The sequence below is a fragment of the Nyctibius grandis genome, chromosome 1 (assembly GCF_013368605.1).
Source record: "Nyctibius grandis isolate bNycGra1 chromosome 1, bNycGra1.pri, whole genome shotgun sequence".
Taxonomy (NCBI): Eukaryota; Metazoa; Chordata; class Aves; order Nyctibiiformes; family Nyctibiidae; genus Nyctibius; species Nyctibius grandis.
Window position 1 is genome coordinate 97,071,057 of NC_090658.1, and position 27,827 is coordinate 97,098,883.

The 27,827-nt window shown below is 39.9% G+C and overlaps 1 protein-coding gene across 12 annotated transcripts in view; it reads right to left on the reverse strand.

The window, feature by feature from the left end:
• KCNQ5 (potassium voltage-gated channel subfamily Q member 5) overlaps positions 1–27,827 on the reverse strand; it is a 318,037-nt gene that overhangs the window by 60,419 nt on the left and 229,791 nt on the right. For all 12 annotated transcript variants that reach the window (XM_068414989.1, XM_068414970.1, XM_068414998.1 and 9 more), the window contains one exon: positions 16,458–16,584. In XM_068414989.1, the coding sequence (XP_068271090.1) occupies positions 16,458–16,584 (127 nt within the window). The remainder of the gene's footprint in view (positions 1–16,457; positions 16,585–27,827) is intronic.

The following is a 27,827-nucleotide window of genomic DNA, read 5'->3' on the forward strand; positions in this document are numbered from 1 at the left end:
CAGGTTGCTTAATTGGTCCCTGACCCAGCCCTCATCTACCAAGACAGATTCCTCCTCTATCCTGACTTCTTCTGAGGCCTCTGGGGTCCAGGGCTCCTCAGGACAGCCTCCAACAGTATAGACAGAGGCAAAGAAGGCATTCAGTAACTCCGCCTTCTTTTTATCCTCTGTCTCCAGGACCCCCACCTCATTCATCAGTGGGCCTACATTGCCTCTAGTGTTGGTTTTACCTGCAATGTATTTGAAGAAGCCCTTTCTGTTGTCCTTGACCTCTCTTGCAAGGTTTAATTCCAAGGAGGCCTTAGCGTTCCTAGTTGCCTCCCTACATCCTCTGACAACAGACTTATATTCTTCCCAAGTGGCCAGCCCCTCCTTCCACGATCTGTACACCTTCTTCTTCCACTTGAGTTTGCCCAGCAGTTCCCTGTTTAACCATGCAGGTCTCCTGCTACCCTTCCTTGACTTCCTACCTGTTGGGATGCTCTGATCTTGAGCTCGGAAGAAGCAGTCCTTGAACGCTAACCAACTATCTTGGGCCCCCTTACCTTCTAGTACCCTGTCCCATGGGATTTCCCCTAGCAATTGCTTGAAAAGGCCAAAGTTGGCCCTCCTGAAGTTCAGGGTTGTGATTCTGCTAGCTATTCTGTTCCTGCCACATGACATCCTGAACTCTACCATCTCATGGTCGCTACAACCAAGGCTGCCCTCAACCTTCACCTCTTCAACCAGACCCTCCTTGTTAGTGAGGATCAGATCCAGCAGCGCTCCTCTCCTAGTTGGCTCATCCACCATTTGCATCAGAAAGTTATCATCAATGCACTGGAGGAACCTCCTGGACTGGGGATGGCTGGCTGAGTAGGCCTCCCAGCAAATATCAGGGTAGTTGAAATCCCCCACAACAACCAGGCCCTGTAATTGCGAGACTGCTCTCAGCTGCCTGTAGAAGGCCTCATCACCCTCCTCATCCTGATCCGGTGGCCTGTAATAGACACCCACAACAGTATCACCCCTGCCAGCCTGCCCCTTAATTCGCACCCACAAACTCTCAACTCGCTCCTGATCTGCCTCTGGACAGAACTCAATACATTCTAGCTGCTCACTCACATAAAGAGCAACTCCACCACCTCTCCTTAGCGGCCTGTCTTTCCTGAACAGGACATAGCCATCCATGACCACATTCCAGTCATGCGAGGCGTCCCACCAAGTCTCTGTAATTGCCACTAGATCATAGCCCCCCGACCGAACACGGATTTCTAACTCCTCCTGCTTATTCCCCATGCTGCGTGCATTGGAACGCAGTGCCAATATGCTGCATGCATATTTAGAAAGATGATCGATGTTATCATATTTTGTTAAGTATCCCATTGGAAGAAGCAGAACTATTTATTGATAAAGTACAATTCAGTATGTGCAAGATTGTCAAAATTTGCAAACTTGATTTTTAGAGACTACTCTTGGAGACATATAGTCTTTTGAGGTCACCTGAATTCACCCTCTGAAATATGATACGCTCAAGCGTTATCCTCCGCCTATTAAAAAAAACAGTTTAATGTCATCCATTGAATTATGTCACCTGAACATCTCTAGCATAATTTGGGAGAGGCAGGAAGCTGAGTTCTGCACCTCCCACAAAAAGCTGAGCAGACTTACATCAATAAGGCCTCAATTTTGCAGAGAAAAAAAGCCTAAATAGCACCATCAACAACAAAAAAACCTCACGTAATACGAGATAATCTGAGTTTTGCATATGCTAAAAGTAATGGTGCTCAGGATCTTGGGTCCTGGCAAAATTTGCTTTCAGCTGTGTTTGAATATAGCTTTTCTTTCTAGTCAGGGATCAGAACTCTGTGCTCAGATGCCAGACAGGTTATGATTAATCGTCATCTACTAGTAAAAGTAGTTGGCAGGATATCTTCAGGAAATTCTTGGGATGGATGACGCTGTTTGATTTTGCAGATGTTGTTGTCACTCCAGCCAAAAGGTCTTTGTGTTTTCAAATATATAACACTCTGGATGGAAACCATCTTAATTGTCATTACAGGCAGAACAAGTTAGTGATTTTGCTTCCTTTTGTAATCTTTTTTCAAGATCCAAAACAACTTGGTATTTTTAGAAGTAGGAAAGTGAAATAGTTTTGCGTATCAAGATAATTCAGAGATAAACACAGATGAGTGTGAAAATTGACTTTTATTGCTGTTGAAGAATAAGAGGATATGGATGTATGGCAGTGGCACATAGAGAGAAAGAAGTTACACAAAAATTTGTAATACTGTCTAGGCATTGAAGTGGAATTTAAAAAAAAAATCCAGAGGTTACTACTTCTACTCTTTTGATTTTTTTTTCTTCTAACAATGGCAAATGGCTACATTAGTCACTCATTTCAGTTCTAAGGAGTCCACTAAAACTGATCTGTGCATAGAAACTTGGATTTTTGTTACTCATCAGCTGAGCAATACTCCAGTGAAGTGATCAAAAGAGATGAACCATTTTGAATCCTTCTCTCCATCTATAGTTTTCATTTCCAATGTATTGGAATCATCTGAGTAAACAACATATTTTAATGTGAAATGAAAGTGACCTCCTGGAAATACAGACGTCTTCTTTAGAGGATACGTGTTAATTTTATATAGCCAAAGTGGGTCTATTTAGGAAAGCAGCTCACCAACATGTAAAGCTATCTTTTCTGGCAAAGAGAAAATGCTAGGAATTAAAATTATTTAAGGTAAATTAGTTTAAAATTTAAAACATGCATATAAAATAGTGTATAGTATTATTTACATTATATATAAAACCTTTATAATAATGAAATAATATATAATATAAAATGCATATGTATTTCTGTTTCTATTATAAAAGCACTGCTGTGTGGTGCTTAGTTGCCAGCTGGCATTAAACCACGACACAATATAATATAAAATAGGTTATGTTTGTTTCATGTATTTTCAGTGCCACGGAAAATAAACTCTGCATTAAACTGCAAGTGTGCTTTAGGAGATCAGTTCAAAGGTTCTATAACTTCAGACACTGTGAGGATTAGTTAGAGCACCGTGTCCTGATGCTGAAACTCCAGATTTGATGAGAGCCCCCAGAGTCCGGTGCTGGGGACGAGGTCAGTTCTGCAAAGCAGCTGTGTGCAAATGAGGCCATACCCCATGGCATGTCACTGGTGAGCCTGTCCATGCGAGGGCAAGTTACATTAAGCCTCAGCTCTGGCTCAAGGCATGCGGGACTTCACCCTGGCACCTGGAGGTGTCACCGCACCCCAGCGCGGGTCTCAGACCGGCGTGTTCCTGAGCAGCGGTGAGAGCATCCACTTGGCTGAGGTTGGCAGTAACTGATGAAACACGATATGGTGGCAGCTCAGCTTACTCCTGTGTGGCACACCGAACAGGATGACTAAGCGTGTAAATCCCTGCCACCGACCCCCAGCACACACACAGACACTGCAAAGCAAAGTGGTCCAGGGGAACATACACCAAACCTGTTACCTAAAGCTGAATTTATGCACCCTTCTGCTAAACATTTGTTTTTAAGCTGGTCCCATGCTTAGCATGTTTCTTCAGCCTATCCTAATGACAAATGATTAGCTTAAGATTTCTTGCCTCAACCACAGAAAGGAGCTGCATAGTCTTTCTATGTCAAGGTGGAGAACTGTCTCATGTTTCCTCTATATAATCATAGAATCATAGAATCGTTTTAGTTGGAAGGGACCTTTAAGATCATCAAATCCAACTGTTAACCTAACACTGCCAAGTCCACCACTAAACCATGTCCCTAAGCACCACATCTACTCATCTTTTAAGTACCTCCAGGAATGGTGACTCAACCACTTCTCTGGGCAGCCTGTTCCAATTCTTGATAACCCTTTCAGCGAATAAATTTTTCCTGATATCTATGAATACTCCAAGCCGCACCAATAAATCCCTTTCTTCACAGGCACCTTAGTATCCTTTCGCTACAACTTGAGTAAAGCTCTTTACCATACAATGCAATTGTATGCTGCCCCCAAACAAAATGAAACAAAACTGGAAACAAGTCACAGACACCTGTTAGCAAAGCTAATCAAATGCAACAATTTTGAACTCAGTAGGTCAAACAATTTTTGAAACAGAAAAACAAGGAATATTTTCAAAAAGTCAATATTCGACATTTTTTAGATGTGAAAACTAAATATTCCCTTATGAAATTCCAGAATGAGGAAGATGGGTCAGATTTTTTGTTTTGTCATTTTTTAATCAAAGTTTATAATGAGATGCTAATTCCACCACCAAGAATGGATCAACCAATGTTACTCATTACTATGCCAATGTACTAAAAGTGTATGTACATTGTTCCTGTGTAAAAGTAGTGCACTTTCAGGCCATGAAGACAAATATATCAAAATAATGTCATTTTACATTTTGTTGTAGATAGTCAAAATATTTCTCTGTGGGCTGAGAATCACAATAGCTCCACAAATACTGAATTTTACATTGTAGTTACGGTTACCATTTTTCATTCAGTCTAGATAAGAATAACAACATTAATGGGAACATTTCACCTGTCTTTGTATTGTTAGAAATTAAAGTTCATGTCCCTGTTGAGTACATACTCTTTCTATGGACTGAATAAGTCCTCAGCAAACATCTTTATGTTATTAACAGCTGGCTCAATAAATCTTAAAAATCTAAGGGCCTCCTGCAAGCTAAGATTAAGTTCAATTGCAAGCCTTTCATGGATTTATACTTTATTAGCCTTTTCCAATAATTGATCTTTAACATTATTAATATGTACCTGCCAGAAGGAATAAAGCACTATTTATTCAGTAGGAGTTTTATTTGGCTTTAAGACAGGCTGACAGAAACACATTTAAAACTGTATCTTTGACCCAATGTTCACCAACCCAATTTGTGTCCAACCAAAGAAACAAACCATTAGTAACACACACAGATCCTTCCCATAAATCTTCACTTATTCTGCCCAGTAACTGTTTTGTGCCTCACAAGCCCTGGGAAAACAAGGTTTGCTAGTCACTTTACTATGTCTGAGGCTTTTTCCTGGATGATAGTAGACCTTGGTGAAAAAGGCTATTGTTGTGGAGAGAAAATAACCTGAAGCTTTCTGGAGGGAAAGGCAGCAGGATGGATAGCCAGACACAAACATCCCTGATGAATAAAGAGGCTCATTAGATCAGACTGTAAGAAAACCACAAAGTTATCAGCAAAAAAAAAACAAAGTAAATACAGGCATGGCAAGACTTGTGTATGGAGAAAAGGCTGAATAATTTAGGAGTGGTTAGTCAAAAGACAAATATGAGATGGCAGACAGAGGTATGCAAACTAGTGGAAGATAAGAAGGTCTATTGGATGCCTCCTATTTACCCTTCCTTATAAAAGTGAGATCAAAAGACAATTTAAATCTGATAAAAAGAAATACAACATGCAATTAACTTGTAAAATTCATTGCCACAGGATATAAGGGAATAACCAGGGAAAATTAAAGACAAGATTGGATGTTCCTCCCTGAATTGCTGGAGGATTAGTTTTTTCAGGGGATCCACATTCCTGTATGAATAGTCACTGGTTGCCCTATGTCCAAACAAAAGTATTGTGTGATTGGCTATTTTGGGCTACAGGTACTAACAGCTTTTTTAGAGGTATCTGGCACAGGTCAACATGGTCAGAAAGACACCAAACGGGGCTCCTATGTGATCCAGCTCAGCAGGGGAAGCAGCACTGTCTCTGTGCTGGGTCCTTGTAACCACAGAGGTAGGAATCTACAGGTAGGAGCCCGCACTTTCACAGCATTTCCAATCATACTCTAAAATCTCAGGGAGGGGCAGATGGCCAGGGTATCTGGAAGTGTCCATCTAATGAATTCCCAGGTTGGGCATAAAGTGAAGGCGATGCAGTGGTATGGGAGTGGAAAGGCCAAAAAAAAACAGGAACAGAAAAATCCTGGATGTGAGGGTGAAAGTGAACAGGCAAAAAAACTGAGAAGTAAAGATGCTAAAAAGAGCATGGGACATCAGAGCATGTCTCTGAGGGAGAAGAAAAGCCTGTTTGTAGGTGGAGAGGGAAGAGACAGTATTAATAATCTACTCTCAAATTCATGGGGTGAGGAGAAACAGGAGGTATCCAGTATCTAGCTGAGCTATCTAATGCAGGTGCTGAAGGCAGGAACATGGGTCCCTCAGTGTTGACTGAAAGAGATGAATTCCTACCTTAAGTTTTCTGAGCTGTCCTCTGGAGGCGTATACCTCTCCCTGCTGCTTAAAACCAGAACTTGCATTCCTAACCTATACAACTATTTTGGATGTCTGCACAGACAGTGTGAGTGCCTCCTGGGACTCCTCTGTTTCTGTAAATACAGAGTTTATTCAGATGATACAGAACCAGCAATTTCCAGCCACTCTTTGCCCTCAGCTGCTATCCCACCTGCAATTTGTGGGTGGGTAGCCAAAGAGGGACTACTGTGCCAGCAAGAAGCTTTATATGTTTTGGAGAACACTAGTGCAGGGCACCTTGCAGCCACCCTTCAGACTTCCTGGTGAGGGAGATGTGAAGAAAGAAATAGAAGCTCTGTTCAGTTCTTGTCCGAGAGGGAAAAAAACATAATCTGGTAGCACTCTCACAAACCCAACAGGAGGCAATCCCAAAATGAGATCTTAAATACAGTACATGATGCCGTTCTGCGTGACAACCTCTCCACTCTGCCTCGTGACATTTTCATCTGAAACGAAGCAGCCCCCAGCGTGGGGGTCTCATGAGCAGGCTGGGCAGGCAAAGGGGAGGCCTGGGGCCGAAGAGGTCCTGCCTTCACCTTGGCTGTTCCCAAGATGGTGGCATACGTGCACTGGGGCACCGGGACTGGGCGGCACAAAGGTGGAAGCAAGCGGCTGGAGCTGCCTCTTTCTGCAGCAGGGATGGCTTAGGCCAGACTCAAATAAGCATTTACACCATTTTGGAGCTTACATAGGTTGATGCAAAATAGATCTGGTGGACACTTTCCCTAGATCTGTTATTGACAGCAATATCATCTATCAGCAGAAAGGTCAAATCCTCACTTTTGAGAGTTATCAGCACAAGCTTAAAGGTAAAAAATAAAATTTTTATTTAAGAGGAGACTACAGGTTATGGGAGGCTGGTGCTTAAGTGCTAGGCGTGGGAAGGGAAGGGAGGAGATTAAAATGTGCAGAACATGCCCAATTTGTCATCTAGAAATATGCAAATATTTCTACTTAGCCGTATTAAACTTGAGATAGAAATACTGTAACTCTGTTACACAATGTAACAATGTTGTTACATTGTCAAATCCTTCCTAATTGCTGTATTTAACACAGCAGCTGTAAAAAGGAGGAATTAAAACCAGTTCTTTCTCTCTTCTCCACAAGTCTCTTCCTAATGTAGCAGCTGGAGTATAACCATTTGAGACATAATCATAAAAATAGAGATTTACTGCAATTCCCACTGGACTATTCTGCCCATCATTCACTTCAGCAGTGCTGGGGGCAACACACAGTTCTCTGAAGGGATGTAAAAGAATCGAAACATCTGTGGAAACTGAATTTCTTTAAGCTTTGTGATCACTAATAAGCTAGTTGCAAGACTGGATGAAGACACCTGGCAATCAATTTGACTATACTGAACATAACAGTGGGCAAAGCTTGTGTTTTAAACTGTCAGCATTGCCAGCTAACAAATTAAAGCTGAGCAGATATCAGAAAACTGCATTTGAAAAAACAAACACTATCTCTAAAGCAACTGAAAATGCTTATGTTTCTAAATGACAATACAGCCAAGCAAAATGAAACCACTGTTTTTGACTGCACCTACGACCCTTTTCCTGGAGACCTCGCTTACACACAGATGACCTGAACAGAAATAAACTAGTCTTCAGCAAAGGCAGCAATAAAGTCACAACATTCAACAGGCATAATAGTAATAATTATAAACTAAAAGCACTAAAGAGATGGAAAGACATACTGCAAATAGAAGATACAGCATGTTGCCTGCTGTCACACGCTTCAGGGTGAATATAAAAGGAACAAAGTGATCTGTGCACAAGGGTTAGTAAAAGTGTAATTATTACAGAAAAACATGAATGAGGTGGTTGCTCACAACACAATACCAACACAATACTTAATGTGCAGTCTCTAGGGTTATCTGATCACCCTAGAGACTGGACATTAGGAAACATTTATTTGCTGAGAGGGTAGTGAAACACTGGAACAGGCTTCCTAGAGAGGTGGTCGATGCCTCAAGCCTGTCAGTGTTTAAAAGGCATTTGGACAATGCCCTTAATAGCATGCTTTAACTTTTGGTCAGCCCTGAAGTCATCAGGCAGTTGGGCTAGATGATCATTGTAGGTCCCTTCCAACTGAGAGAGTTCTATTCTATTCTATTCTATTCTATTCTATTCTATTCTATTCTATTCTATTCTATTCTATTCTATCATGCCTCACTATGTTTCCGCTAGTTGCATAGCACTTTCAAACCATTCTAGAAAGATTCCTGCAGTATATGCCAAGCCAATAATTCCACTTAGACCTCTTCAAACTTCTTCATTTGGGCTGACAGGGGTGAGGCTGGGACACCACGAGAGAATGCATGATTTGATTGACTAACACTTGCAACAGTAGTTAATCATGGCTCAGTCAGATTGACAGTTCTCTAATGTACCACACCAAGGCATTAACATTGAAATTTATGCTAACATGCTGCCAAAGCACCCCTAAGTAAGTATAGGCCACTGAAAGTGGCTTTTGAAGTAAAGCAGTGCTGCAAGATAGAGATATCACAGTCCCGTGAGAGGCTGCACGTATGCCAAGGACAGAGTAATGGGAAGTTGCAAAAGTCCAAAATAGCAAACACCTAGTCTAATGGGGTACTATTTTGGATCAATACAGATTTCTGCCTGGAGAGCATAATTTGCTGCTGCAAAAGCAAAACTTGTACAGCCACCGAAGCAGTAATTCCTCTCACAGAGGAGCTACGGGGAAAAACTGATGATGATGATCACAGAAACACAGAATCACAGAATGTTAGGGATTGGAAGGGACCTCGAAAGATCATCTAGTCCAATCCCCCTGCCGGAGCAGGATTGCCTAGACCATATCACACAGGAACGCGTCCAGGCGGGTTTTGAATGTCTCCAGAGAAGGAGACTCCACAACCTCTCTGGGCAGCCTGTTCCAGTGTTCGGTCACCCTCACCGTAAAGAAGTTTTTCCTCATATTTATGTGGAACCTCTTGTGTTCCAGCTTGCACCCATTGCCCCTTGACCTGTCAAGGGATGTCACTGAGAAGAGCCTGGCTCCATCCTCATGACACTTGCCCTTTACATATTTATAAACATTAATGAGGTCACCCCTCAGTCTCCTCTTCTCTAAGCTAAAGAGACCCAGCTCCCTCAGCCTCTCCTCATAAGGGAGATGTTCCACTCCCTTAATCATCTTCGTGGCTCTGCGCTGGACTCTCTCTAGCAGTTCCCTGTCCTTCTTGAACTGAGGGGCCCAGAACTGGACACAATATTCCAGATGCGGCCTCACCAGGGCAGAGTAGAGGGGGAGGAGAACCTCTCTTGACCTGCTGACCACACCCCTTCTAATACACCCCAGGATGCCATTGGCCTTCTTGGCCACAAGGGCACACTGCTGGCTCATGGTCATCCTGCTGTCCACTAGGACCCCCAGGTCCCTTTCCCCTACGCTGCTCTCCAACAGCTCTGTCCCCAACTTGTACTGGTACATGGGGTTGTTCTTGCCCAGATGCAGGACTCTACACTTGCCCTTGTTATATTTCATTAAGTTTCTCCCCGCCCAACTCTCCAGCCTGTCCAGGTCTCTCTGAATGGCTGCGCAGCCTTCCGGCATCTCAGCCACTCCTCCCAGTTTTGTGTCATCAGTGAACTTGCTGACAGTGCACTCTATTCCCTCATCCAAGTCATTAATGAATATATTGAATAGTACTGGTCCCAGTACCGACCCTTGAGGGACTCCGCTAGATACAGGCCTCCAACTGGACTCTGTCCCATTGACCACCACTCTCTGGCTTCTTTCCTTCAGCCAGTTCACAATCCACCTCACTACCTGATCATCCAGACCACACTTCCTCAGTTTAGCTGCGAGGATGCTGTGGGAGACCGTGTCAAACGCTTTACTGAAATCGAGATAGACCACATCCACAGCTTTACCATCATCTATCCACCGGGTTATGTCCTCATAAAAGGCTATAAAGTTGGTTAAGCATGACTTCCCCTTGGTGAAGCCATGTTGAGTGCCCCTAATGATCCCCCTATCCTTGATGTGCCTAGAGACAGCACCAAGAACAAGTTGTTCCATCACCTTTCCGGGGATGGAGGTGAGGCTGACCGGTCTATAGTTACCCTGAGTTACTCTGAGATGGGAGTACAAGGAATGTCACACACCGAAGCAGCTGATCTGCAGCATAACATCTGGAAGGAAGCCAAGAAAGCTGAGTATTTTCTTGCGTATCAGTTAGGCTTTGACGTGTTATTCATTTACTTCATTAAATATATGATATTTTTAGATGCTAGGAATGATAAAATTTTAAAAATAAACCAACTGTTTTACTGCTTTTGAGACTCCATATGCTGAGGTAGGCAGATAAGTGAATTTGGCACAATCCTGTCTACCTCTAACTTCCACATTAGTGCTTACATTAACAACTACTTAATTTTGGATTGGAGAATTTACTCATATGTATGAAAATCTGAGCAACTAAATCTTGTTTATGGATATGATGGGAATTCACTGTAGTAAGGCAGGATATGAACATCTCAAATCAAATAAAGACAAGCAGTGAAAAGAAAGGTATTTCTGTAAGCATCTTCATATACTGGGCATCTCTAGTAGCAACAAGTTTAGAGCCAGTCCCTAAAAAATGTGAGCAAAATTGAACATATCAAGTCTGAAACCAGAAAATGTTGACTGCTTCTTGATCTGTCAGTTGCTTACCTACTTTTTACTGTACATTTCCAAGTCACTGAAACCTTGTGGCTCATAAGCAGCACTGGAAGTTCTATAATATACATTTATAACATATAATATTTTATAATATATAGTATTTAATAACATTAAGTTATTGTTATTTTTATTAAAATACTACAATATATTTTCTTAATGGCACCTTTCTCAGCAGGGAGGGTAGTAGTCAGTAAAAGTAAATGCGAAAGGATAAGGCCCATAGATGATATTCGGAAGACATTGTTTAGCCTACACATTACTAAAAACTGTACTGCCCGGATTGTCAAGCATGAAGATATGCCACTAAATATTAGTTTTAAAAACCTATACAATTTGAGACTGCTTTCATCTAAAGAGCACCTCTATTCACCACACATAATTACAGCTGCTGAAATTGTCTGAGGAGCTTTCAATTTCCAGTCTTAATGTTACTACTACTATCAGAGTGTTTTCTGGAGTGAAGTGGGCAGACCTCCCAACATGGAATTTGCTCCTGCTGGAACTTGGTTTTGCTGGGATTTATAATGAGATGTGATGTGAGATGTGTCTCCTTGGTCAAGCATATACTTAATTACAGACCATCACTGGGTTATTTAGAGTTCAAATTATACTGGAAAGGGGCTGTTTATATTGTTTATCATGAGCAGCAGATTTACTCTGTGTCCGTTTTTAAACTATATAATGTGTCTAAATACCAAGGTGACAGGCACACAACGTATCATTACATAAATATATTGAATTAATTCAAATTAAAGGTTCAGTAGATCTTGTAACTCACTAGTTATGAATTTGTTTATAAAGGTTTGACAAAAGTGCCATATGATGGTTCATTACCACTTTAATTAATGAAAAACAGATCCAGTAATATGCAACAGTTGCTGTTATCACTTAATGCTCTGAAACAAGGTTTGCCAGCCATGAAGTTCAAGAGCCTGATTACAGATAATAGACTTAAGCTTCCTGTTGGGAATTTGTTCATTCTGCAGCCTCAACAGAATTTGAACTTGTGACATTTCCATCATGCTGTAGGCTTGACTAGAGGTAAAATAGAAGCAGCTGTGGGGAAACTGCTAATGGACTAACTGAAATACATGAAATCTTTCACTGGGCTGGGCCACCAGGAATTCCAGTTGCCCTGGAAAAATGTTACATGCTCCCTGACTGGCTTTACAGGGAGGTGATGCCATACTTTCTTCCCGATTAGCAGACATGTCCTCTTTTATTTCGGGGATCTTCAGGGAGCACAGCTGCCCCTAAGGCACAGGCAGACACAGAGTTTTTCCTGGGCATCGGAGTCCCTGGCACCCAGAGGTAGCAGTTAGTAGATGTGGTGCCTGGATTGCTACTCTTGTGCACAGTGTAACACAACAACATTGCTCTGCAGTGCTAACAGCGAGGCTTCAGACTGATATGCCCAGGAAACTTAGGATTTGCAGATGTAAGTGTATCTTTAAGTACATATTTTAAGTGCCTGGGAGGGTATGTTGGTATGTCCTTTGCATTATGTACACAAGCTCGTAAACGATCAGAGGAAATGAGGGACAGCAGGTAACTCCTGGCATATAGAACAAAATACAAATCAAGGTTTAATACTGCACTGTTATTCCCATTTTCACAGAAATAAACAAGGGTACAAAACTGTCAAATAATTTGACAGATATCATTACTAACCTGGTAGCACACAGAGTTGCTTAAACTAACTTGTCAGGGTAGTGACATTGTAGGTACACTAACGTGAGCACAGAGCTTTGGCCCTGAATAAAATTTTTCTCGTTATTAGGTTACTAATGGAAAAAAATAAAGGCTGTCTGAATATGACCCTTGAGTCAATCCTCAGATTTATTATTTCTAGCTCTTGGGCCATCCCCCTATATGATTTGTGTTAGATCACAAAAAGAGAACAGATCTGCTGGAGATATATAGCAAGTTTAATTAATAGTAAACAGACTAAGTTTTCTAAAATATTATTGTTCCACTTTAACAATAAGCAGAAAGAATAACTGAATGGATGAGTAAATAAATAATTAAACAAACACATGAAAAGTAATAGACTGAAACTGGCCATGTGCTTTTAAAGAGAGTTCAGCACCAAGTTCACTGAGTTCCCCCTGAAGCCGTCCTTTCTCCGGGCTGAACAAGCCCAGATCCCTCAGCCTCTTCTCACAGGGCAAATGCTCCAGGCCTGATTATCTTGGTGGCCTTCACTGAACTCACTCCAGTTTATTGACATCTTTCATGTATGGTGTTGGAGGGGGCAAATGGGCTGCAGTATCTTAGATGTGGACTAATGAGTGACGTGTAAAGGGAGATAATCATGTGTCTCGATCTACTGATGGTGCTCTAGCTAATACAGCCTGTTGGCCTTTGGTGCTAGGGCACACTCTGCCATGACTGCAAAGCCAAGGTGTCAGGCAAATAGTTACTTTATGTAGCAAGAGCTGTCAGATGACTTGCTAAAGGTTCTTCCTCAAAAGATTAAATCCAGAGAGATGCTGAACATCTGAAAACCCCTTCAGGGATACTGAAGTCCAGAAATGGACAAAAATGGACAAAAATCAAACAGCAGAAGAAGAGAGACAGAGAATAATTAATCGCAAGAAATTCAGGCTACTGGTTTAGTTTCCAGAAGCTACGCTAGTAACAGTATAGTGTGTTGCAGAACAAAGTTCCCTTTTCATCCACAAGCAAAAGACTGTTTGCTATTATTTAGTTCTGCTAGCAAATGATGGAGTTGCAAGGGGGACAGAGAAGATGCTTTCAAGGCTAGAGATAGCCTACGTGAATACTATTTCATGAACAGTAGGAGGGTAGCTATAAGCTGTTTAAAGAAAAGGGGGAAAATCTATGTCAGTCACCCCATGACAACACGCAGAGCTTTGGACAAGTGTCACAGTTTAAAGCTGGGCTGGCTATTAAACCTGCGGCAGATGCTCTCTGTTATCCTCCCCCCTCCCCCCAGAGGGAAAGGGAAAGGGAAAAGGGAGAGAGACTTCTGGGTTGGAAAATTAAAACAGTTTTAATAAACTATAATAATGAAAAAGAGTATAATAACAATAATAGAAATAATCAAATATATACAAATATATATACAAAACCAAGACTGAGCTCCCCTGAAGTCAGCCACGTCACCACCGGCACTGCAGGGCAGGCTCCGGGAAGGCCCAGGCTGGGCCTAGCGACGGTCGAGAGCTGGATTCAGGAACGCACGGATCGGGATCGGGGGCAGCAGGAAAACAGACGGAGTCCTCCTTGGACACCGGCCATAGCAGAAAGAGAGCGAGACCCTCGTGATCCCCCCGCTTTATACCGAGAATGACGTGTGTGGGATGGAATACCCTCGTTGGTCAATTTTGGGTCACCTGCCCTGTCTGCTCCCCACTGCAGCTGCGACCCCCCTTCGGCTCTTCACTTGTAAGCAGTGAGGAATTCAGCAGTGACCTTGGTTTCTCTAAGAAATAAGTACAGCAAGAGCCTTACTGCATAACATCCCTACCGGTACCTCAGCGATAACTACAAACTTCGAGCGTTATCAGTCCTGGAAGCAGACACTGTCTGCAAACATGCAGTTAGTTTCAGAAAGTGCAGTTACTTAGAGGAGACTTAGCTGAAAGTAAAAATCACTGAAAGGAAAATCAGCCTGGTTTAGGCCAAACCAGGACAACAAGGAAGAACCCCTCCATTCATTTTTGCTGGGAACTAACACATCAGACCGGAAAAAGAGGAGAAATGAAAGCTGAACCGAACAAACTGCTAGTGTTTCCACACAATAGCATTTGGGAGAGCACCAAACCACTCTGAGATGTCAAATGCTTCTAAGAAAGAAGTCCAAATTCTTTAAAGATTTATATGTTTCTAGTAAGTTCTAAATGGCTGAAGTAGGTTAATTTTACTAAATTAACAGTCTGGGGCTTTCATATGATTCTGTGCTGACAAAACCTGAGTACTGCAAATGTTCAGGTGCACCACAGAATCTTTGAATAATAGTAAGTCTGGTTAAGGAGGGTAACCAGATTTTGTTGATGCCAGGGAGAGTGAATGTCTGAATTTCTAGCTTTCCCTTTACAGGTGACTGGTAAAGGCTGGGAAGATTTTTGAATATTCTTTCCACTTTCCTTTTGGCCAGAAGGAACCTCGGGCAAGTGTGTGACCTGGTGCTGGATGGGGGTTGGGTAAGGTACCTACCCACCTCCCCTGCTGCCTGAACAAAACAAGTGCCAATCCCGACACGTCCTCCTCCCCCACAGTGTCATACAATAAGCGTACATGGGGTGATTCTTTCTGAGGGGGAGACAGTCTGCAATGCCTTTCCACCTACCCATGCTCCTCTTGCTAAAGCCCCTTTCTCCATTGCAGGAATTCTTCAGTGGGATAATGTGTGAATTTACCAGGGAATGAGGCAGAAGGCAAAAGCTTGCTTTACACATTAGCCCAATCAAGTGCACCACTCTGCTATGCCACAGGACACCACATAACTCTTTTTTAGACCAGCATTGCATTCATTTACATGAGAATATGGTTATTCACTCTTTACACTGAGACCTGTGTGTGTAATTGCTATAAGTGTGCGACTCCGTTGCACTAGCTGCTGTATGGGAGAATGTGTTTCCTGCCCCAGTCAATCTATAAGTTAATTTAAGATACAAGCAGATGAAATTAAAGGCTGGAGAGAGGAAGGAGGTTGGGAAAGAAGGTGGGACGTTGATATTCTGAAGTTCCACTGATGTCCTGTAAAAAGCATTTGCTCCAAACCATTAGAAAAATAAGAAATTATCAGAATAATTTGGGTAGCCATCCTTGATTTCTACCTTTATTGAGAAACTATTTTCCTGCAGATCCTTTTTAAAAATAGGGTTTTGAGTGGTTGTGAGCGTATTCACCATTCTGAGAGAATTTCTAGAGCAAAGAAGGGGAGGAAGAGTCTTTTGAAATAGTTGTAGAAGTATGCTATAACCTGTGCCAGAGTCACTGGCAGAGCAGATATCTGGACTGTCATGCAGAGAGCAGCAACACAGGAAGCAGCAATGTTGTCAGAAGACTTTTCTAGGTAGATTTTCAAACTTACTGCAGTGTACACATCTGATCACAGAGGTTAAATAAGGACAGCACAACGTTTGCACATATGTTCATGGTATGTATGCATGTGTATGCAAGATGTCTAATATCCATGCCCATCAAATGCATACAGCTCCCACGACTTTCAAGAAGATGATTAGCTCCCCGTCCCTCATTCTTCCAATATACATCAGCTGTATGACATGCATAGGAAGATGTCTTTTGGAGAATGTAAGAAACATGGGCTGACTGGTATTTAGGGACTTTGTGATTCTATATCTAGAAAACCCTTGGGCGGATGGCAGGTGACACACAGCTATTCTGGATTTATACCTGGTTACTGCAAACAGTCTGATTCTATTAGTTTTCATTCAGAAGCAAAAGAGAAGGGGAGGCTTTTATTTTTATGTTAAATAAACTGTAGAGCTGGGGCACTCACCTATTACACAGAATGGTTTCCTTGCAAAGCGCAGTCTTCCTTGCCATCCTCGGTATCGACAACAGCATCCAGCAGACCAGATACGAATAATAAATTCCAAACCAAAGACAACAATCATGACAAATTCCTAGAAATGGAAAATACGAAAAAGTCCAGTTACAGATAACCAACACTGAAACATCAGGAAACTTACGACTACTGTGTATGTCTATCAGTATACCTCGAGCACCTGAACGTCCCAAGCCAAACTTGGGACCCTGTTCCCCAAGATGGTTACACACCTACACACAAACACAGTCCTCGGAGCTTCCCAGTGAAGGGTCCAAATCTAACCTGAATAATATTAAATATCTGCTAAGATTGGCTACTAACTATGAAACACTGAAGGACTGAATCATACTCAAAAAATACCAAAGCAAAATATTCAGTGACTTTGGATATTGAGGATCAGACCACAGGTAATTTAGAAAGCTAGTGAAGAATGTACGGTATATATCCACATCCATAAAATTAGTTCTTAGTTTGAAGGCTGAATGTTTTGGTAGATATATTCTCATTGTAGCAATATACAGGTGAAGTGATTAAGCTGATGCAGTAGAATTTAGGAAATCAATTTGTTCCCAGAAGTAGGTTAAGATACATGCAAGTGCAATTACATACAATGGGTACGTAATTGTTAGTAAAACAGTAAATGAATGTTCACACTAGGCATAACTTTCACTGGACAACTTGAGAATGAAAGTATTTAAAAATCTCGCCTTGTTTGTCTGGCTTGATTTTCTTTCACATTGGAACTTTCTTTAAGATTGTCCATTTCAATAGCATCAGCTTGTATTTATGCAACTTTTATTGGAAGAAATTTTTCAGCACAACAGTGAGGTCAGCAGAGTTGCAGCAATAGAGCTTGGAGCACAATTCAGCTCCATACCTTAAGGAAATCTGAATCCCTGTAATATGCAGTGATATAGTACATACACACTAGTAGGAAATTAGAAACTTAATTTAGATTCTCTTTTGGAATGCCATCATAAAGTTATGAGTTTGGAAATGATAAAATAAAATTTTATGTGTTCACCAAAAGAAGGAGAAAAATACTTGAAGGAACTTCTTAATCAGTTCATCAAGAAGAAGAGGATGAAAGTTGTATTTTATTTGGCAGCTGAATGTATTTCCATATCCAGGAGAAAGCTGCTCCTTATCAGACAATTAATTCATTATTTCTACAGGATGAGGACTAGTGTGGTACTGGTAAGAAAACACTGCAAATGAATTAGATGATAGAGGAATATTTGCAAGGGTAGGGTTGATGCAATATTGACTTTTTCCCAATAAAGTTTGAATGTTTTTAGACTGTGAGACCCTACAAATTTGGAAGCCAATAAGGCTGTAAATATCACATATGTCAACTTGGACATTAATGTACCTGAATAAATGGCATTATTAATATTGTGTTATGTAATGGTGCTTTACTAGCTTATGATCAATGGCAGCACCTTGAAACATTATGAATTCAATTTGCTTTTGCTGTCATAGAACAATTTGAAAACACAGTATTTCCTCCTAAAACAAGTCAACTTGTATAACTGTTACACTGAAAGAGTTTTTAGAGCCTTCTTCAGTGTCTTCGTTTCCAGTTTTGTAAATCTCTAAATCTGTACTGAATTCCTAAATCACAAAAGCAGAATGAGATTTCTCTGCTAAAACTCAGTTGAAGAAAATGTCACATTTTTTGTTAGAAAAGAGCACATGGAAAAATGAGTGTGATTGTTTAAGGTTTTCTTTTTATTTGTTCTAGTACAAGAAACTACAACTCAATTCCATAGACAAAGTTATTGCACAACTTTAGAAAGGATTATGTGCAAAATTGAAAAAGTTCTCCACATAGTAACAATAATTATTATTAGTTGGCTACCATGTGGTACATTTCCTTGTAGGAAATTCTGTGTAGGCCAAGAATAAAATGGACAAGAAGCCAATTGGAAAAAAGGAAGAATATGTATTTTAGTTATTTAACTACCACTTTTACAGTGGTCATTAATTCATGAATTGTCAAATCTGGTTTACACATCATTAGATGTCTTTGAATTTATGGGGGTTGATGGCAGGCATCTAGGACATTTGACATCTAATTCTCCTGATGAAGTTTCTTCTTTGGGGCAGGGGTAAGAGATACCGAAGGAGAGGAGGCCAGCAAAGCATGAAACATTCTTTGCTTCCAATAAAATCTTTTCCTTGCTAAAATCTGATCACATTTTTTTTGACTAAAGTTTCTTGTTTCCCTAGAAAACATTCTGTGTGTATAGATGCATGAGAAACACCTCCTGCTTAGTACGCTGGAATTGTCACAGGTGTCTTACAGGAGCTGATCCACACATGCAGGAGTGTGTCCTCTATCATACTCCAGATCCCAGTAGGGACTCCAATGGAGAACTGGCAAGAACAGAAAGTAATGAATGATTCTGGAAGGACTAGTCTCCAGCTTCAATTCGGTTAAACTAGTATCACAAAACTGCTGTTGTTGAAAGTTGAAAAGAAGTTGAAAAGAGGTAATTTTTTTTGGTAGTTTACTGTTTTGGTTCCTATTAATGCTGTACAGTTTTGTATTCGTCATCGGTACTACCATTAGCAATTACTATTTGCTATGCTTGCTCAGTTATACAAAGATGAAAAAACTCATTGTGTGCTGAAAGCACGTGTTTGAGAGTCTCATGTACTACATGGTGCACTCGTGTGTCAGAGGCAGGAATCCTATTTGTCTCACACACAAACACATATACATGTACTACAAAGACAAACTTAATGGAGATACATCTATTCTGAGAGAGAAAGAGAGCAAAAGGATGTTTTCTCGGTTCTTTTTTTTTGGAGGGTGGGGTAAGATTATAAGATTTTTCTTGGAGAAACAATGTGAAATATCTCTGTTCATTCCTTGAGAAAAATACTTACCATTCCTAGCAACATTACAAACTTATGCATGGTGATATTCTCTCAAAATTAACTGAAATTTCTGCTACTTAAGTAAATTTTAACAACAGCCACTGTAGTTATAGTAAGTGAGCTCAAATACAGTAAAAATGGCTCTGTGCACTGGAATGCGAAATACTATATATGGTTTTCTTCCACACATACCAAATTTCTGGAGGTTTTAAAATACAGTATAAGCTTTAATAACAGAAAAGACATTGAATAAAGTGGGGATGGGGTTTTACACTTATTTTTGCACTTTCTGAAATAGTGATGTTTCAAAACGATCCTTATATCTTGGTCACTCCTACTTCCTCAAAGAACAACTGATTTTGATGGGAATACATGTCATCATGAATAAAATCTAAAGGAAAAGGATTTTTCCTAGAAAATGTGAATGCATTGAAACAGAAACTCTTCATAGTAGTATATGACAGTTTTGTTGTATTTTGAATTGGTCCAGGTTGAAACCAGAAAGAAACAAAGAATCCCACAGCACTGTGAAAAAAATGTTTTAGTAATCAGTGCACTCAGTTACAATGTGAAGTCAAATCTCCATCAAGGTTAATGCAGGCCAGGGATTTATATAATTTTTTTCTATGGCAGTTGCACAGTCATGAGGTTCTTGGTTTGCCACGGACAACAATTGGAAATATGCATCCCAAACAAGATCAGGATTTTCCTTTTTTTTTAAATTTCATTTGCAATGGCTTATTAAAAAACTAAGCATAAATTTACGCTTTTAAATAACTTGGTTTTCATTCCTCGTCAATTGAAACAGAAAATCAGAACATAATTGGAAAGGCATGTGACGGAATAAATCATTAGACCTCATACGATTTGTAGGCTTGCTGTAGAAATTATGCATTCCAAGTATCTCTGTCCTATGTATAATATCATGGAACCTTAATTTTGGATTACTTATGTGATATGAATAACAACACTTACGTCAGAATGGGAAAATTCTGCACTGTTGATCAATCTGGCCTCCTTCAAAATTCAGGAGGCTGTATGTGAACTGATGAGCAAGTTTATATTTACTGGAAACCTAAACCTTCCCTTCTGAGGTAGAGCAGCGATGCCTTGGCCTTCGCCATTTCTTTCTTTTCCCCTATCTTGTCATCCTTTTCCAGTCATTGCTGCATCTGGCCCTGCACCACAGTTACCACAATCTGTAACTTTTTTGGCTATTTAAGCTCGCAGTTAGCCTCCCATTGTAATTGCTACAGCAGATGCATTAGTGGTTTGGACAGTGGAAAGTCTTCGTTGTGAAAGCACAGTTCATCCAGACTGATAAACTTTTCATTCTGAAATGTTTCTGCATACGCAGCTCCAGTTGTCACAGGGAAATATGCATATGCAAGAGAATCAAGGCTGAAACACAGGAGCTTAAAAGATTCAGTTGCTTTTGGCATAAGGAACACAAGTGTCAGTGTGCTCCTCAAGTTTTTTACATCTCCATGTGCCTTGGTTACTCTGCCTCTGGAACAATGAGAGTCACACAAATGGCAGGAAAGGAAAATAAGAGGTCATCCAGAGCAAGGTTTCTATTAACAGACAATCCTGGAGGACTGTAATGAACAGGGCTGATAATTAATTAAATCAAGCATACTTTGTACAATCCAGCTATGATGAGCACTTTTTTCTTCTTTTTTTTTCCTATCTAATTAGGATACAAGTGATGATTTGTCGAAATTGTCTACATTTATATGCTTCTCAGGTAGTTTTTAATGATAAGGATTTCCCTAAGTGTAACACTATAACAGCAAAAAACTGTTTTTATCATAGCTTTCTTGTTCATTAACATAATTGCTTATTAAAATTTAAAATAGTTTACCGCTGCTGAAATCAGGTGCCTTCGTTGTAGACCATCATTTCTGGAAATTAGAATCATTTTTGAGATAAGAAAATGACCAAAGTTGAGCACTCTGTGCTGTTCTTCTGGGATGTTCCTGGTTATTTTGCAATGCACAAATGAGCTGAGGTTTGGATATAAGAAATCTGACCACAAGACAATGGCTCTGCTGCTATTTTAATTATATTTCTTGTATGGAAATTGCATTGTTAAGTATTCTAAAGGCCAGTGAAGTAGGACAACAGAGCTGCAGACTGCTGTAAGGAGCTGCCTGCCTTGACCTCGTAGGAGAACTGGGTCTACAAGTGACATTGTCAGGAGCCCAGGAAATGGACTAGAACAAATCAAATTAATCCCCTGAAATAAGCTTTAATACGGCCACAAGTGTTTCCCTACTGAAGGCAACATCTCTGCAGTGTAGCTGCACTGCAGATGCTCATCTGGTGTAAATCAGCACAGGCTCACTACGCTATCACAACAGCAGGAACAGGAGGAGGAATGTCATCTGAAGAGCTCGGGAAGTGTCCCCTCTTCCCTAAAATCTCATAAACAGGGTAGTCCGGTGTTTCCAAATCAGCTGGAAAAGAGGGAGAATAAACATGTTCTCATCCTTTAATTTACGACTGACTGGTTTAAGAACGTCACCAGCTGCTAAAATCTCTTTATGGTGACACATGATGAATTCTTGATACTATTCAAATAGCAATGCTTTATTATTCATCATCAAAGAGGATGAGATTGGTTTCTCATTTAATTAAGGCAAGAACGTAACACCTCAGCTTCTGCATCCCTCTCTCAAGCAAAAAACCCCTCTACTTATTCCAAGTACCGAGCACCAGAGTTGGGCTCTACACTGTAAACAGATACTATCAGGATGTGAGGAGAAGCACAACACTAGTCTGTCTCAGAGAAACCTGAGGAAGGTTTGAGCTTTAAATAGTTGTGATGCAGAAGCTGGAGGACTAGGGACAATTCTGTTATACTGGCCAGTTTCCAGATTAAAATCAGCAGATATGAATATGTGCATACTTTATTGTTCAAAATAATAGTATAATTTGAATACACATTTGTATTATTCCTGATTTCAGCATTAGAAAGGGAGATCTTTGATCTAAACAGCTGACAAGTATATTGACATGTGCTTAAGGATTTAATCTACATCCACTTAAGGAAATAATGTTTTAATTCTTTCCAACTGCAGTTTAACAGTGGGAGAGGTGGCCATAAATCTGAAAACATAACCCAGAATAGACCCTATTAGTGGCATATAAATCACATCAGAGCCTTCAGTTCAGCACCCAGTGCAATACACAATAAGCATGAAATGAAACTTATGCACCTTTTTGTCATTTATCGTTTTTATAATGAATGTAATACTTTTACTACACTTGCTTTTCCAAATTATGAGTTAAGATTTTCCATGTTGATTCTACGTTCACAGAGGATTATTGAGAAATCAGTTCTGTGCCTTTTAATCTAATACACAGCTACAAGTCTATTGATATAATATTAAAATCCCAATTATATGCTTAGTTTTAACTAGCCACATGTTATGTAGGACTTCTGCTATCCAACTCACTTTTCCCTTTTTGTGTTTATTACTTGAAATGGCACCTATCACTCATGTTTCTTTATTCACTTACAACAGATAAAAGCCCAGAATTTTTATGTCATGTAAACCCAGTTTTAAAACAGGTAGTAAAAGCACACACCAGAACTAGGTATCTGCCACTTAATTATGGTTTTCATCATCTCTTATAAATACAAGCATTTACCATATCAGACCCAATACATGATTCCTAGCACTGAAACTGTGTGAATCTTCCTCAGCATCTATGAAGGAAGGACAAACACTCTTCTCCCTCCCCAGATGAGCAGACTCACTTCACACCACCACCATGGACTGGCTGCTGAGGATCTGCTTGTGCCACAGGAATGAATGGCACATAGGCGCTGGGCAGCTCTGCTCCTGTTACTGTGATTACCATGTCAGTGCACGTGTGGGCAAATGCATCCCAAAACTCCTTTTGGCTCTTGGATTTTGGTGGATGTGCTTCTTCTAGGAAGACTCTGGTGATCACTGAAAACCCTTTTTCAAATTTGGAAACGGCAATGGGAAATGTTGACTTCACCAACCATCATGTCTATCCTGCTCTTCCCCAGATAGAGCATCACCCTTAAATATGGCTCGTCCCAGTCCTTCCCATTTACACTTACTGCTTTGTGCCAGATCATTTGTTTACGTCAGGTACAACTACACTTCTGAGAGAATTCCTGAAAGAAGATGATAGCTATAAAACTCACACTATAGAATTTCCTGCTTTCCATATATTTTTGTATCCTACTTTGTGCTTGTTCACATTTTCTTTCTCTGTAGTGAGATATCAGCAGTAAATGGTCTCATTTTGGTTTGAAAATTATCCACATATTGAAAACAATGAAGCTCTGTACAGCTGTACCCAGGTCTTTGCATTTCCTTTGTGATTTCTTCACGCATTTTTTTCTGCTGTAGTCACATTTCTGATGTCACACGTTTCAGGCAGACGTTCAAGCACATGTCTCTGTAGCAACACAGCTCCAAAATCTTCCTTTTGAAATGTTTGTGAAGAATTTGATATCTTTTGCTGTGTCCAAAAGAAATGCGGAATGGGTGCCAGAGCCAGTGCAGACCCTGAATCCTTTTATGCTCTGGCATCCATGTTAATTTTGTATTGATGCAAGGGGTTTAGGCTAATTGTTACGGCTGAACACATGTATGTGAATTAACTGATAACATTTGACATGCTGTACAGAAGAGAGGGATGGGATAGTTATTCTTTTATTCTTTGGTCTTTTTGGTGTTGTTTAATCCTACAGACTCTGCAAATGATATTTGCTGTGGGTTTTTTTTAAGTGATTTCTTCTCACAGTTTCCCAGTTTGCAAAGCTCATTAACAGAGCTTCCCTAGGAGTATATCAATGCATGTTTTGACTACTGGGAGACCTACGGGCATCTGGGATGATATACACTGAAATGTTTCCCATACCAAACATGTTCAGAAACCAATTTTAAGAAAGTGTTTTCTGACAATAGGTAAATTTTGGCAAACTGGACTTGGAAGGCACTTTACCCAAACTGCCAAAATCCTGCTTGGATTCCTGTTATTCACTTTTGTCATCTCACCAAATATTTCTGTTACTTGAACAAGTCTTTGGTTATGATATTTTTATTCAGTTCCTTAGGTTGAGTGAAAAGGTTGGTTGACTTGGTCCCCTCTTTTCAGTTGAATAACTAGACTTTGAGAGCTGTTATACCAAGTCTTGTGTTACAAATTATGCCATTTGCAGAATGTTTTGCAGCTTTTCCTGTTATCTTTTTTCAAGGCTTATGGAATTTTGGTCTCTTAGAAAAAGAAAAGAACAACCCCCTTCCACATCCTCTCAAAAACATACATATAACTTTGTGAGACATTCATTTCCTGTGATCATATCTTCATATGGTACAATCAGCCAATTCCTGTCTAGCTCAGATTTGATACCAAAGTTATTATCCTGTCTATGACACACACCCTTTCCTTAGGCACTCCGTGGAAGCCTATAAGTTTAAAAAGGCCAGCGCTTATTCTGCTAATTCATCTTTGTAGCTCATCCACAGTTCAGAGTCCTCAGGACTGGACTTAGTTCCTATGTGTGTCTGTGTATTTACGATCATCTACACTTCAAACTCTCTTTGGATTTTTCACTATAGGTATGTCTGCTTCAGATCCTTACAGATATTTTTGATATTTGTCTGTATTTTGATACCTATTTGCTTGACTTCACAGCTTTTATGCTGAATCTTGTGAACAGATTTCTTCTCTCCCTTGAGGAAAGTTCACGTTTTGACTGTAGCAAGCTATGTCTTTGCGTGCTTTGTCACATCTGTGCAAAGTGACTGAGTGGATTATGGTTTCTGTATGTTACTCAGATGGTGGCTGTTCCCTAGGTTTCCAAACAGCTTTCATATCACTGATGTTCTGCCTTTTTCAGCATTCTTTTCCTTTTGTAATTTAGTGTTTTGTAGACTTTTTTCTTACATATTATTTATAACCATGTACTTTGGCTTTCCTCTGGAGACATAATCTGCATTTCCATTTGGCAAATCAATATTTCCCTAACAAGGGTCAGGTCTGAATTTCTGATAGAGAGTTTGATATCTATCCATTTTTACTGTTGCAATCTAAACTGTTGCTTGTTTTAAGGAGGTAGCTCTTGTTCTCCATATAACAAGTTTGGATCCTTATCAAACTCTGGTGTGAAGCCAATAAAATTCAATACTGCAGAGTCTAGCATAAACAATTACAAATCTACATCTATGGAAAATGTTACACTTATGACTTGGAAGTGGTTTCCTGTACCACCTTGTTATCACTTAAACTGATAAAACAAGAAGGAAGACGTCATGGAAGAGCAGTTGTTGTGCAAGTAGTGTTGCTCATTTGCCTTAAAGGAGATCAAGGACAGCTGGTTTGGTCCTTTAGCACAATGTGTTGATTAGCCTAAAAGGAGATGTGCTTTACCTGCCTCAAAGAATTATATCCCTGTTAATCTGAATCCTGATGCCCCATCACTAACATCTAATCCTCTCCATTTTCCACTTACTCTCAAAATCCTCGTAGAGATTCTGTGTTCTCCTAGAGAAAGTGGCCCCTTGAATGACTGGCTAAAAGGCTCTTTTCTGAATAACATGGACAGTCTTTTCCCTCTTAAGAATACATTCTCCACCTTTGAATGCTAGTCCTCCCTGTGTTGGGAAACAAAGGGAATCAGAAACTGATTGTTGACAGTACTAATATCTTCTCCTGACTTTCTGCATTTAGCCATATAATGTCATGGACAAGATAAGCTAAGTGACAGCTCTTATAGAGGAAGAGATAACAAGAATATAAAAAAGTATAATGTACCTATTTAAAAAATAAACACTGACTTTCTTACTACAGGTCAGTCATTTTAATGTTAAAATTGTAGCAAGTCATGAGTTGTGTAAAATTTAGCACTGCTTGTGGGTTTGCTATTTCCATCTGTCTGTCTTTATTGCACAGTACCACCCATACATGCCCTGTTCATTCAGAGGGAATGGAAAATGATTTCATGGGTGGTATTTCATTTAGTTGTGGTAAGCCATTGACTTGTGGCATGCCATTGACTCCGTGACCTTAATGTTGCACAGTAAACAGAAATTTCTTGTTGGAGTGTACCTGGTTGGTAATTCTGCCTCTCTGGGAAACTCTGGCAGCAACACTGAAACTCTCTCTTGCCTTCTACTGCATTTGCTATTAAATGCTGTAGCACTTGAGGTAACCGTTCATAGTTATCCTACCTTCTTTAAGTGATTCAGTTATGAGATTTTTCTTTGCCCTGATTGCAGATCACATATAATAATGCTGTTTTAGTCATCTTTAGTCATCAATCCTATTTAAGCTTTCCCAGTAGAACTGTAATATATAGCATTTTTTAATTACAAGAAAAAAATGATTCCATTCAGTGTGTGATTTTTCGTTCTTCTCTTTACAAAGGTTATTTCTACTTAATACAGAAGAATAAAAGAAAAGAAAGGACAAAAAGTTACTGACAATGTAACCAAGCCCAGAAACATATCAATAATAGGCTTATGCCAGTATCGAGATGTCTTTATTCTCTGATGTGTTTGAAGTGTATTTTATCATCCTCAGCACTGTTGACAATAGATTTTTCATAGATGACTTTACAGTTTTATGTGTGGTGCTATGTTCCTTTGTTGTGAAAGAATTTTTATTGTTACTTTCATCTCTCCCCATAGCTACAGTGTGTGCTTATTTGTCTTAGAGCTTTGTTGGTTGGTTGGTAATGCCAGTGCTGCCTCTTGACAGAAGAATTACAGCTTTGGGGACATCTACTGTTATGTTTTTAAATAACTTCACCTTTTCATTTATATTTTTGCCTTCTGTCAGACTTCCTCCTAGTAATTTTTAGTTTCAGAGAAGTGCAACCAGCACTTACATTTCCAATGAGAAATCTGCTCTGCACACAAAGATCCTCAAGCAGTTGTAATGAGATCTTGTCCAAATTTTTATAACAGTCAGCTCTGATTTGATGAAATCAGTATACATAATAGGTGAGTATCAATTTAATCAACAAAGACATGAAATTAATTATTTTGATAAGGTAAGAATATTTTCTTTCAAAACTGACAGGTAGTTTATTATGACACAGTTGAATTGTTTTATGCTCATGTCATCACCTGATTACAATATTAGTGTATATGAATCCAAATGAGACTGAAAACATGAAGGCTTTGACCTTATCAACATTACATTTCCCTCTCTTACTCTGTGTTTGATAATATCAGACTTGTGTGTCTAACAGATATAATTTTTCAGAGATGTCTATGCAGAAATTTTGAAATTTCAAAGCCTTGCTTTGATTTGGGATGAAAGAAAACATTCAAAATGAGTATGTCCTGAGAAACACTGATTATGAGTTTTGACAAGCTCTAGTAAACTTGAAAATCACTGATTTTTTAGCTCAGGGATAAGTTCATCTGTTTCTCTTGG